This window comes from Bufo bufo, chromosome 1 (assembly GCF_905171765.1).
Source record: "Bufo bufo chromosome 1, aBufBuf1.1, whole genome shotgun sequence".
Classification (NCBI taxonomy): Eukaryota; Metazoa; Chordata; class Amphibia; order Anura; family Bufonidae; genus Bufo; species Bufo bufo.
The window spans coordinates 426,198,449-426,211,726 of record NC_053389.1 but is presented as its reverse complement, the minus strand read 5'-3'; the positions used below and the strand labels follow the sequence as shown (position 1 = coordinate 426,211,726).

Sequence of the window (13,278 nt, the reverse complement as noted above, 5' to 3'; positions counted from 1 at the left end):
AGTCCCTTTAAGAAATGGTGTTGGTGGTACCCCAGGTGTAGGAATGGCTGAGTGGCCTAAAATGGCCTAAAATGTCCCTTAAATGTTTTGTGCACGTGTGACGGTGCTCCCACCTGGATATGCTGGAACACCAGGCGTTGGCTCTGAAGCAGACAAAGGGGGTAGTTGAATTGTGGGCTGAAGAATAAATTGAGTCCAGACCTTGTGATGAAGTTGAAAAGAAGCTTTACTTTCAATAAACGTTTCTCCAAACGATTTACAGACTTTGTCTTGGTTCCCAGCAGGCTTTAGCATTAACTGTGGTAGGCAAACAAACTCAACTCTGCTACATCGGTTGCTCTCTGACTCTGCTGTACTGACAGGCTTAAATAGAGTCTCTGCTTCTGCAGGATGCTGCAACTTCTCTTCTCTAGTTTGACTAGATTTGTCCAGGGAACTTTTCCTCCTGGCTCTTGAGGCTCCAAGCTATGGCCTCTATATCCAGCAGAGTTGAAGGTGCTCTAGCTGGTTTGCTTTGATTGGCTGGGCACGTCCTGAAGAGATATGGCCCTGCACACCTTCACCTAGATTGGGGTAAGCTAGGACTGACTTCTAACTAACTAGTCTCCACCCTTCCTTAGAGAGAGGGGTAGAATGGAAAGAAGGGTTGCATTCTCTCTGTAGCTCTGCCATGCTTGCTGCCACCTACTGGTGAACCAGGTACATTACATGAACATATACAGTTTCATAGAAATAGGAAATGCACAATGTGGAGGACTTTGAATAAATGCATAGATGAAATGATATTAGCATACACAGATAGAAGCAGGGCATAGGAGTGGAAATGCCACTCTGGGGCGTTACACATTCACACAGCCGTATGCGTAACGAGTGCGGACCTATTCATTTTAATGGGGCTGCAAAAGATCGGGACAGCACACCATGTGCGGTCCACATCTGTTCTTCTGTTCCGCGGCTCCACAAAAAAAGATACAGCATTCGTATCGCAGTTCTGGCCATGTGCAGTCCGCTAATTGCGTAACGCACACGGGCCGGTATCCATGTTTTGCGGATCCGCAATGTAACCACACATTTTGCGGAACGCGTGCGAACACATTCATTTTAATGGGACAGTAAAAGATGCGGACAGCCCAAGGTGTGATCTTTTCTGTAGTGGCCTCGCAAAAAAGATAGATCATTTCTATAGCAGTTCCAGTCATGTGTGGTCCGCAAATTGCAGAATGCACATGGGTTGATATATGTGTTTAGTGGAACTGCAATTTGCGGACCTCTAAACACTACGGTTGTGTAAATGTGCCCTTACAGTCTACTGAGTGAAAAGACTGCCAAAAAGTTCCAGAATTAAGTCATGTATTGGTCAGAAATAGTACTATTCCTCATGTAACCACACATGGCAGCTTATTCTAAAAAAACAAAACAAAACCTGAAACTGAGTCAGTTCTGATTAAAACTTGTGTATGTTTAAATATTAAAATATAAAAGTGATCTTCTCATGTCATAGAGGTTTGTAAGTTCTCTTTATATCAGTTCAGAAAATAAGCAAAAATATTAACGCTTGCTACAAGATAAGCAATTATTATTAAATACTCGCTTGCAGTAAAAGTATTTCATTGTTTTGTACCTTCATTGCCTCCTTCAGTAGTAGCTGAGAAGGAACCTTCATTATGTTTTAACCTTGTTTCCTTTTGGAACTGCCTCTCAGCGAATGTGACTGCGTCATGAACACTGTGAAATGCATGTTCACCAATACAGTTATTGGCTCCGCTAAAAAAGTCACCTCTGCGAAGTAGCTGGCGGACTGAAGGATTGCAGTTTGCTAGAAACACCCGAATACCAATCTCCCCATAGTCATTGCGGATCTCTTTGAGCACAGAGAGCCCTACACTATCAACAAACTGCATAGCACTACAGTCAATTATAAGCGAATGCATATTAATTTCTGGGATGGGTGTATCAGTAGATTTGTGGGGTTTACATTCTATTTTAATTATATTCAGCTTTGAAAAAAAACTACATTTCGCTTGTGTATTGGTGTTATCCTCTTCCTTTTTGGCTTTTCTTTGTAAAGTTAACAGTAATGATGGGTTAACACCAGTTTTGCTATACAAGGTTGATTTAAAATAATCCTTGTTGGCATAGTACAGAGAACCGTCAAATCTATATATTTTGATATTTGGCACATTGTCCAGCTGTTTGTATTTAAGCTGATCTTCGTAAATCTCTGTTCCACTGACTTGGCCTAAAAGAGTAGCCCTTGGCCTCTGTGTACGAAATATCACACACAGCATTGAAAAGCAGACACTGACCAACAGTCCAATCTCAGAAGAAATCACAGTAGAAGCTAACATGCTGACCCACCATACGATTGTGTCCATTTTGCTAATCCTCCACATTTTTGGAGTGTCTCCAAATTTCATAATTGCACTCTTAAAATTAATAGCTGTGATAATTCCTAAAATACAGGTTTGCAGTGAGTAGAAGAGTGGCGCAAAATATAGAAGTACTAGTACCAATACTATGGCAGACACAATCCCATTGAGCTGAGTGCTGGAACCAGTAGATTCTTTAAGTAAGGTTTTGCCTAGAGCAGCACAACTTGCAAAAGAGTGAAAGAAAGATGGGATCAGATTGCACATGCCTATAGCTATCATTTCCTGGCTAGTACTGACAGTATACCCATGTTTTTTAGCGAATATTTCAGCCAGGGATACTGTCATTGCAAACCCAATTACAGCAATGGGGATTGCATCAGTTGCTACTCTTTGAATCAAACCCCACTGTGGTGCTTTTGGGGGCAGAAATCCAGTAGGAATTGTTCCACAAATTGATGTGTTATACTTGCCATTGAAATTAAAAAAATGGGAAACCAAAGTGGCCACAATGATAACAAACAGCTCAACTGGAAATGGAAATTTCATCTTAGACTTATATAGATCATTAAGGAACTTGATTGGTAGCATAACAACTGTTGCAACAGCACTTGTCACTAAGTCACAAATGTTGACGCTTTTTAAGTTTGAGAAAACATCAATCCATGTCATAATCACTGCCCCAGCACCGTCACGACGAGGAATCTTTAAGCCTAAAATATATTTCATCTGGGAGGTTATGATGGTGAGTGAAGACCCAGTAACAAAGCCGCTTAGTAAGGGTTCAGATAAATACATTGAGATAAAACCTAGGCGAAAGAATCCCAAAAGCACCTGAAAAGAAGAGAAATCAAGGATTCAGAAAAGATATTTACAATACATGTTATCTTACTTCAAGAGAAGGAAAAAAATTAAATATTTTCTCAACATTGTTTTATGTTGCATAGATAAAAATACTTTATCACGTCGAAATATAGAGATAGTTGAGTCACATTCTTATGATCACTAACTACTTTTGACATCCACAGCACATAGCTCATGAAGGAAATCATGTGAGCTGGCTTGGTGAGTATATATGGTGTACGATAGGCTGTGTGCACACATATCCCTCCTTACTTTCATGGGTAAAAAGAGTGATTTAGGAGTACAAAAAGGAAATGAACCAGGGGGCTACCAGAAATGTGTCTAAGGCTCCATTCACACATCCGCAATTCCATTCCGCATTTTGCGAAAGGGAATTGCGGACCCATTCATTTCTATGGGGCCCCGCGATGTGCGGCCCGGATCCGGAATTGCGGACCCGCACTTCCGGGCCAGCAATTCCGATCCCGAAAAAAATAGAACATGTCCTATTCTTGTCCGCAATAGCGGACAAGAATAGGCATATTCTATTAGTGCCGGCGATGTGCGGTCTGCAAAATGCGGAACGCACGTTGCCGGTTTCCGTGTTTTGCGGATTCGCAGATCCGTGGATCCGCAAAACACACACGGATGTGTGAATGGACCCTAAAACTACAGTTCAGTGCAACCTACTGTGTATGAGGCTCCGAAGCAGACGAATGATCCCTGCACCTCAAGCAAAGTTGCAGCAGCAGAAAAAGCTTACATTTTCACGGCAGTATCGGAATATGACCTCTGCTTCTTGGCAAAGGGTTGCTTTCTCTGATGAGTCATGTTTTCTACTTTATCGAATGGATGGATATAGGCATGTCATGTGAGAAAAATCAGAGAACAAACACCTTGCAACTATTGTTGGAAGAACACCATGGTATGGCCGTGACTCCTGAACCGCATGCAGTTGCCTGTGGTCTGGAGTTGTTGTCAATCACAGGTGAGGGCTGAAGTAGTTTGCCTCACCTGTGGTTGCCGCCTGGCAACCTGTCTATTAGGTGTGCCTTGTGTTTGTTTCTTGTGCACAAGGTTTTTGTATGTGTGCATGTCCCCTTTAAGTGGCTGTCTTCCCTTCCCTTGTGTGGGAAGGGTTAATTCCCTTCCTAGTGTGTGTGCACTGGGTGTGTCTGTGTGGGTGTGGCTACATGGGCTATTTAGCCTCAGTTGAGAGCAGAAGTCTGAGGGGTACTTCAGCCATGGTCTGCTGGAGTCATCCTCCTGGTTTATATTCCATCTGCCAGTGAGGGCCACCCTTGTGGTCATATGTTATGTTTCATGGTGTTACGAAGGTGTGTGTTTGGTCTTTCTGTTATTGCAGCTTATGGTCCTGGGTTTCTGAGTGAGGTGTGGTGTGTGCTGTGTCCGTTTGAGTTCTTGTGGACAGCAGCACTTATACATAGGTTCCAGGCTCTGTGTCTGTGGCAGGTAGGTGTTGTCTTGTTGCATTTACCTGCCATTGCCATAAGCTGTTCTTGTTCCCCTTTCTTTGTAGTTTGGCCAGTGAGACTCCTGTTCCTCCACATCTAGCAGGAAAAGGACGTCTTACCCTGCTCCTTGTTCCAGGGCAATCCTGAGGGCTAGCAGGAATTATTAGGTTCCGGTGTATGAGCCCTCCCACCATCAGGGTTGGCTCATATGGTTAGGAGTCAGGGTCAGATTAGGGATGCGTTAGGAGGTGACCTGCTCCCTAATTCTGTCGTCCTGGCCGAGCACCCACTACATCTTCTGACATCACACGGCTGAGGGTTTCCCCCATCCTCAGCCGTGACAGTATGACCACAAAGGCTCCTCACGTGGCGTTTACCTTCGGAAGAGGGTGCAGCATGCTTCGCCATACGTTTTCGGCGTACATGCGCGTTCTCCGGAGGGAGAGCGTTTTGGGGGTTTCGCCGCTGATGGCACGGTGAGTGGCTTTTCCCCGCCATTCCTTCACCGTTGTCTGTCTTGGTGTCCCCTTATTTTTATTCTTTTACCCTTGTTTGTGTGGTGTGCTGTGGCACGCCTTCGGAAGAGGGTGCAGCATGCATTCGCCATATCTTGTGGGGTGCATGTGCGTTCTCCGGAGTGAGAGCGTTTTGGGGATCACCGTAAATGGCGCGGTTGGTGGCTTATTCCCCGCCACCTTACCTTCCGTGTCGGTGATCCCTCGTCCCTCTCTATGTTCCTATCTCTGGTCGTCTGCTGTCAGCATTCCGTTAGTGCTCCGGCTGTGTGCTGGGTAGGAGTGTCTGTTGGCAGTGACTGGAGTGGGGACGCTAATAGAGAGTGGACGCAGTGTCAGTGCGGTCTCCCCGGGCTGTTTCTTTGCTGGCCTCCGGTTCCTGTGTGTTGCTCCGGAGCCTGGCAGTCGGCTCCTGGTTCCTGTGTGTTGCTCCAGGGGCCGACAGCAGTCCTGGGGAGACTCGCATGTTTTGATGCTGTTTCCCCTTCTCCCATCCCCTTGTTTGGTCCCTCACTAGTTTTCCCTTTTTTTTTGGTAGGGAGGCTTTGAGGGGTGGGAGTGTCACGACCATGGTATGGCCGTGACTCCTGAACCGCATGCAGTTGCCTGTGGTCTGGAGTTGTTGTCAATCACAGGTGAGGGCTGAAGTAGTTTGCCTCACCTGTGGTTGCCACTGGCAACATTAGGTTTGTGGCAGTAGAGCAGCTGGAGCTGGTTGCTAGGCTGCTCGCTGTCATTGCATGCAGTTGCACCTGGCAACCTGTCTATTAGGTGTGCCTTGTGTTTGTTTCTTGTACACAAGGTTTTTGTATGTGTGCACGTCCCCTTTAAGTGGCTGTCTTCCCTTCCCTGGTGTGGGAAGGGTTAATTCCCTTCCTAGTGTGTGTGCTCTGGGTGTGTCTATGTGGGTGTGGCTACATGGGCTTTTTAGCCTCAGTTGAGAGCAGAAGTCTGAGGGGTACTTCAGCCATGGTTAGCTGGAGTCTTCCTCCTGGTTTATATTCCATCTGCCAGTGAGGGCCACCCTTGTGGTCATATGTTATGTTTCATGGTGTTACGAAGGTGTGTGTTTGGTCTTTCTGTTATTGCAGTTTATGGTCCTGGGTCCCTGAGTGAGGTGTGGTGTGTGCTGTGTCAGTTTGAGTTCTTGTGGACAGCAGCACTTATACATAGGTTCCAGGCTCTGTGTCTGTGGCAGGTAGGCGTTGTCTTGTTGCATTTACCTGCCATTGCCATAAGCTGTTCATGTTCCCCTTTCTTTGTAGTTTGGCCAGTGAGACTCATGTTCCTCCACATCTAGCAGGAACAGGTCATCTTACCCTGCTCCTTGTTCCAGGGCAATCCTGAGGGCTAGTAGGGATTATTAGGTTCCGGTGTATGAGCCCTCCCACCATCAGGGTTGGCTCATATGGTTAGGAGTCAGGGTCAGATTAGGGATGCGTTAGTAGGTGACCTGCTCCCTAATTCTGTTGTCCTGGCTGAGCACCCACTACATCTTCTGACATCACACGGCTGAGGGTTTCCCCCATCCTCAGCCGTGACAAACACAAGCTGGTGGTCACAGCAATATGGTCTGGGGAAACTTTTCTTGGTATTCTCTGTGCCCACTCATCCATGTGGAAGGCACTCTAAACTGATTTGGGTATGAATCTATCCTTGCAGATCACGTACACCTATACATGACTTTAAAACCATTTTAAAACAGGTTTCTGAATTACTATTACTATTATATAATAAATTATTATTAAAATTTAAAACCATTTTAAAACAGGTATCTGAAGTCGGCATCAGTACCAATTGGCATCTCGTTACCAAAGCCAACTTTGGAACCAAGTTTTAAAATGGTTTCCAAGTTCAAAAATCAAAACCCAAGTTATTCACGAAGTCCCGCAAGACTTTGGTGAAACTCACTTCGCCTCGCCGAAACATTTACATATTAATACTGTACGTAGATGGATCTCCATACAGCATTAAAACGAAGTTTGGAGCGAAGCTTATCCCTACCCATCAGCTTGTTTGAGTGATTGTGCACTAGCCACTTTATCTCTTCACTAGAATGATCTTCTAAGCTAATTTATAATCAAATCAAAGATCAACATTGCTGTGATCATAAATCAGCTTAGAAGATTGTTTGGGAGAGGAGAGTGTGAAGAGAGAGATTTCAGAGATCTCGACCTGTGACCACAAAATGCAGGGCAATTTGCAGGCAGCATGTTGTAGAGCAGGAGGAGCTGAGCAGATGGATATATAGCTTTATGGTAAAATATTAAGTTAAATGTGTACTCTATACATTTAAATCTATACCATTTCTGATTTCATTTTTCATGTGGGAAGAGTTATCAGTGATAGCTGTCACTCACTGATGGCTGTACATGGGGGTGGGTTATCAATAATTGATAGCATTCTCTGTGTAAGTGTGTATACATAGATAGCTGTCAGGCACTGATAGTTGTACACAGGGGCGGTGTTATCAGTGATTGATAGCATTCTCTGTGTAAGTGTGTATACATAGATAGCTGTCACTGATAGTTGTACATGGGGAGGTGTTATCAGTGATTGATAGCATTCTCTGTGTAAGTGTATATACAGAGAGAGGTGTCAGTCACTGATAGCTGTTCACATGGGAGGTGTTATCAGTGATTGATAGCATTATCTGTGTAAGCGTGTATACATAGATAGCTGTCAATCACTGATAGCTATACATGGGGATGATGTTATCAGTGATTGATAGCATTCTCTGTGTAAGTGTGTATACATAGATAGCTGTCAGTCACTGATAACTGCACACATAGGAGCTTTTATCAGTGATAGATAACATTCTGTGTGTAAATGTGTATACGGAGATAGCTATCAGTCACTGATAGTTGTACATGGGGAGGTGTAGTGTTATCAGTGATTGATAGCATTCTCTGTGTAAGTGTATATACAGAGAGAGGTGTCAGCCACTGATAGCTGTTCACATGGAAGGTGTTATCAGTGATTGATAACATTATCTGTGTAAGCGTGTATACATAGATAGCTGTCAATCACTGATAGCTATACATGGGGGTGATGTTATCAGTGATTGATAGCATTCTCTGTGTAAGTGTGTATACATAGATAGCTGTCAGGCACTGATAGTTGTACACAGGGGCGGTGTTATCAGTGATTGATAGCATTCTCTGTGTAAGTGTGTATACATAAATAGCTGTCACTGATAGTTGTACATGGGGAGGTGTTATCAGTGATAGCATTCTCTGTGTAAGTGTATATACAGAGATAGGTGTCAGTCACTGATAGCTGTTCAAATGGGAGGTGTTATCAGTGATTGATAGTATTATCTGTGTAAGCGTGTATACATAGATAGCTGTCAATCACTGATAGCTATACATGGGGGTGATGTTATCAGTGATTGATAGCATTCTCTGTGTAAGTGTGTATACATAGAGAGCTGTCAGTCACTGATAACTGCACACATAGGAGCTTTTATCAGTGATAGATAACATTCTGTGTGTAAATGTGTATACGGAGATAGCTATCAGTCACTGATAGTTGTACATGGGGAGGTGTAGTGTTATCAGTGATTGATAACATTCTCTGTGTAAGTGTGTATACATAGCTGTCAGTCACTGATAGTTGTACATGGGAGAGGTGTTATCAGTGATTGATAGCATTCTTTATGTAAGTGTGTATACAGAGATAGCTGTCAGTCATTGATAGTTGTACACAGGAGAGGTGTTATCAGTGATTTATAGCATTCTCTCTGTAAGTGTGTATACATAGATAGTTGTCAGTCACTGATAGCTGTACACAGGGGAGGTGTTATCAGTAATTGATAGCATTCTCTGTGTAAGTGTGTATACATAGATGTTAGTCACTGATAGTTGTACACAGGAGAGGTATTATCAGTGATTGATAACATTCTCTGTGTATGTGTGTATGCAGAGATAGCTGTCAGTCACTGATAGTTGTACATGGGGGAGGTGTTATCAGTGATTTAAAGCATTCTCTGTGTACGTGTGTATACAGAGATAGACACACAGTTGGGCCCTTGCTGGGACCCTCGGGATAATTACTCACAAAATAACTAGTGGTCAAATGACAAAAAAAAAAATCCATTTAGGGGTCCTAACTTCATCTACATCTTTTATTATATTCTATTTAAAACATATAACATAGAAAAGAAAAAAGTGTGTGACGTAACAGGGGACATTTTTTGTTTTACTAATAATGGCAGCAATCGTATCAGTGCTTTGTATTGTAGCACTGTGTTGTTAATAAATGCTGTTTTTTTTAAATGAGCTGTGTGTTGTTATTGTATTATATCATCGCTTCCATGTATTGACACCTTTTTGTAATATATTTGCATATTGCACACTAATTGATCTTACAATATGTAATATATGTATTGCTACTATCAGCAGCAATATACTATGGAGGTGTATACAGAGATAGCTGTCAGTCACTGATAAGTATACATTGGGGAGGTATTATCAGTGATTGATAGTTGTACATGGGGAAGGCATTATCAGTTTTTGATAGCATTCTCTGTGTAAGTGTGTATACAGAAACAACTGTCAGTCACAGATAATACTTCCTTTGTGTGTAACTGAGGTCAGAAAGTATTAATTACAAGTTTTACTGAACTGTATGTCTGCTCAGCTCCTCCTGTTCTATAGCATGCTGCCTGCAGACTGCATTGCATTTTGTGTTGACAGGCCTCTTTAACGTAATCTTATTTTCTATACTTTTAGCACAGGCTTGGAGATGTGCATAATTTCAAAGGTTACTTTTTGTCTTATTAGGCAGTCACCTACACCAAGTTTCTAGTATCTAGTCTGATAGTTTGAAATAGCTAAAAAGCAAGAAGGCATTATTAAAGACCGGCAAATAAAACTTATCATTTACATTCTCTGCTATTTATATCCAGGTGTGAGGTATTATCAGTGATTGATAGCGTTCTCTGTATACATAATTACACATATAATTCCATCCATCACTGATAAGACCTCCCATCTGAATAATGAAGTCAGAAATATAATTTAATGTATTGCCATGTTGTATTCATTATTTTGTAGTCTATTCTGTTGAACCTAAACGTATGGCATATTGGGAATCTCCATCTTACCTGGTAAAGTCCAACCATAAAAGTTAAAGACGTGGCTACCATAATCGCATAGCAGCCTCGATCACATACAGTTCCATTGCTGACAAGTGTTGAATTTAATATCATGTCACCCTCTTCAGGGAAACCTGCTGCTTTTAGGTGCTTGTTTACTGACTCGCCTATCATCAGACACAGAACCCCATATGTACCAACACAATTATGGTGAGATGTAGCCATCAAAAAGTAGATAATACAGCAAAAAAAGTTAGAGTATAAGCCATAAATGGGATCTTGGCTTGCCAACAGTGAATACGCAATGGACTGAGGAATGGTAAGAATGCCAACTATGATTCCAGACACAATGTCACCTAGTAAGTATTCCTTAATCTTATAGCGAGGAAGCCAAGTAAGCACGGGGAAAAGATCAAATAAAAATCTGCCTAATTTTCCTGGGGTACTTCTACAACAGTGTTCAGTTTTCTTCAAAATTACTTCTTTAATATTGAGTGGTGGCTTGATATGCTCTTCAAGGTCCACTGAGTTGTAAGGTAGTGACATTGAGCGCTCACTCTTGTCAGGGAACTTATCGGTGAGAGGATAATCAGAATCCATATACTATAATGAAAAAGACACATCAAGTCAAAATGACATATAGTTAATTTTACAACAGACTATGGCAATAATAATGATACATTCCAGTTAGATTTGACAATACTTGAAAATGTCAATAAATAGAATATGGTGTAATATGCTGCATCATAGTAGTGATAAATTTGATTTTCTCTTTGACGTGAAGAGGCAATCATCAAATGTTTAAGTGCCTTTTTAATACCTGTGATTTGTGCCATTGCTAGTAAATATGTGGAAACTTATTAAGAGCTGAAGATCTATTTTTAGCACTAAAAACTAATTACTAGTGAGCGAATCAAAGCATCCGAAGTGGAATTCGATCTGAAGTTTTGGAAATATTTGATTCTCCACAAATACGAATTTCCTTGCGCTTCGTGGTAACAATTTTGATTTTAAATTGGCTGCTGCATGTGTTACAAAGTTAACGTAAGAAGCCTTGGAAAAAAATATGACTCATAATGCCATACAGCCAGCCAATCCAAAGATAGCCATCCCTTGTGATGTCACAGCCCTATAAAAGCCTCATCCTGCAAGAACTGAACCATTTCACTGTCAGCTGAGTTTAGGGAGAGATGTGACAAGTGCTTATGTGCTAGGGACAGTGTTGCAAAAAGCTATTAGGAGAATATTGGATAGGGAGAGTGCAGGGACAGTGCAGGGAGATCGTAGGGAGAGTTTTTTGAGACTGTAGGGAGAGCATAGGGAGACAGCAGGGACAGTGCAGGTTGAGTGTAATCTCTGTGTGCATCTTTTTGAACTGCTGCCACATTCCCAGTTAATCTATAAGTTTATACATAGACTTACTATGCCTCAATCGCTACATTTATCTTCAACTGCTGCCACATTCTTAGTTAATCCATTACATTACTAATACAGTTACTGTACACTATGGCCAACAGACAGTTGCCTGGGCCCTCCAAAGGAACAGGCAGTGGCACAAAAATGTTGTAGCCAGAACAAGTAGCAGCAGAAAAAGGGGGGTTGGTAGCAGCCGCAGCAAGAGACCAGAGCTGCCACTGTCATCCAGCAGTCGTGTTTTGACAATACGGCTGTACTAGAATGCTTGACTAGCTTTTCAACATCATCTCAAGTGATAACAGATAACATGAATCGGTGGGTTCCTCTGACACCAAGCTTAGTTGTCATGGCCGAGGAACTGCCTCTGTGCCCTCACCTGTCCTGAACCTGCCTCTTGATTTTGCTGCTTCTTCTGGTAGCCAAATAATGATAGTTGCTGGCTCTGCTTTGCTTTTCGGCAATGATGAGCTTTGTGGGAGCAAGGTAAAGAGGGGGCATCATCATCATCAGGGGGTAAGGGTGACACCTGAGACAGCAGGGTGTAAGTGTGCCATTGAGACAGCAGGGTGAAGGCAGTGGGAGAACTGCAGCCAAACGTGGGAGGGGGTACACTGTCTGCTACTTGGGAGACTCCCTGTGAAGAACACACTAGCAGTGCATGAGTTCATAAAAGCAGTGGCAGGCAGGCATTACACAGAGGTAGAGGGAAAATACCATACTTGCCAGTGTGGGAATTTTTCACCAAGTCACTGGGAGACGTTAGTGTGGTGGTATGCAGCATGTGTGGGAAAAAGGTGAGACGTGGCCAGGGTGCTAATGTTGGCACGACGGCCCTGCTACAACACATGGAGTGTCACCATACAGTGGTGTAGGAAAACCGCGCCATTCATTTAGTCTTACAGCCTGATGCAACAACTGCTTCATCTCCTACCGGCCCGCACCCCCTCTCCAACAGTTAGGGCTCAGCAAGGTCAGCAGAAAGAAGCTGTCATTCCTTCCCATCGACTTCAATGTCCTCTATTTCTCCTGATGCTCCTCCTACTCCGCGTCAGTCATTCGTTAGAAATCGATTACTGAGGCGATAACAAAAAGTATGCGTGCACTCTTCCAATGTCACAGAAGCATGTCACTTAGCGCATTTGGACGTACAGTCACGTCCAAACTCCTTACCGGGGCTATGACACTATAAAGTGTCACAACCCCGGAGTCTCTGCTCTCCCCAAGAGCTGGAGATCACAGCCTGAAACCAAGAACTGCCAAAGATCATACACTAATACCCCCTGTGCCGCCTGATGCCCCCTCATGCCACCTTTTGCCCCCTTTATGCGCTGCTGTCTTCCCCAGTATGTCGTTCCTGAGCCGCCGCCATCAGCAGAGTGTCAGCTGTAACATACAGCTGACACTCTGCTGTGATTGCCGAGATTGGTGCTAGCACCGATTTCGGCCCTGTAAACCCCTTAGATGCTGCAGCCAGTAGTCGGCCGCGGCATCCCTGAGGTTAATAGAGGGAGGGAGCTCCCACTCTCCCCATCGGGCCGCTGCGCTGCGATGGCAGCGGCTCG

The 13,278-nt window shown here is 43.4% G+C and overlaps 1 protein-coding gene across 1 annotated transcript in view; it reads right to left on the bottom strand.

The window, feature by feature from the left end:
* Nucleotides 1-1,043: 1,043 nt before the first annotated feature.
* Nucleotides 1,044-13,278, bottom strand: part of LOC120987054 (sulfate transporter-like) — a 36,327-nt gene continuing 24,092 nt past the window's right edge. The window contains exons 2-3 of the mRNA XM_040415695.1: nucleotides 10,310-10,903; nucleotides 1,044-3,203 (exon numbers count right to left, since the gene is read on the bottom strand). Coding sequence (XP_040271629.1) covers nucleotides 1,608-3,203; nucleotides 10,310-10,903 — 2,190 coding nt within the window. The 3' untranslated portion in view covers nucleotides 1,044-1,607. The remainder of the gene's footprint in view (nucleotides 3,204-10,309; nucleotides 10,904-13,278) is intronic.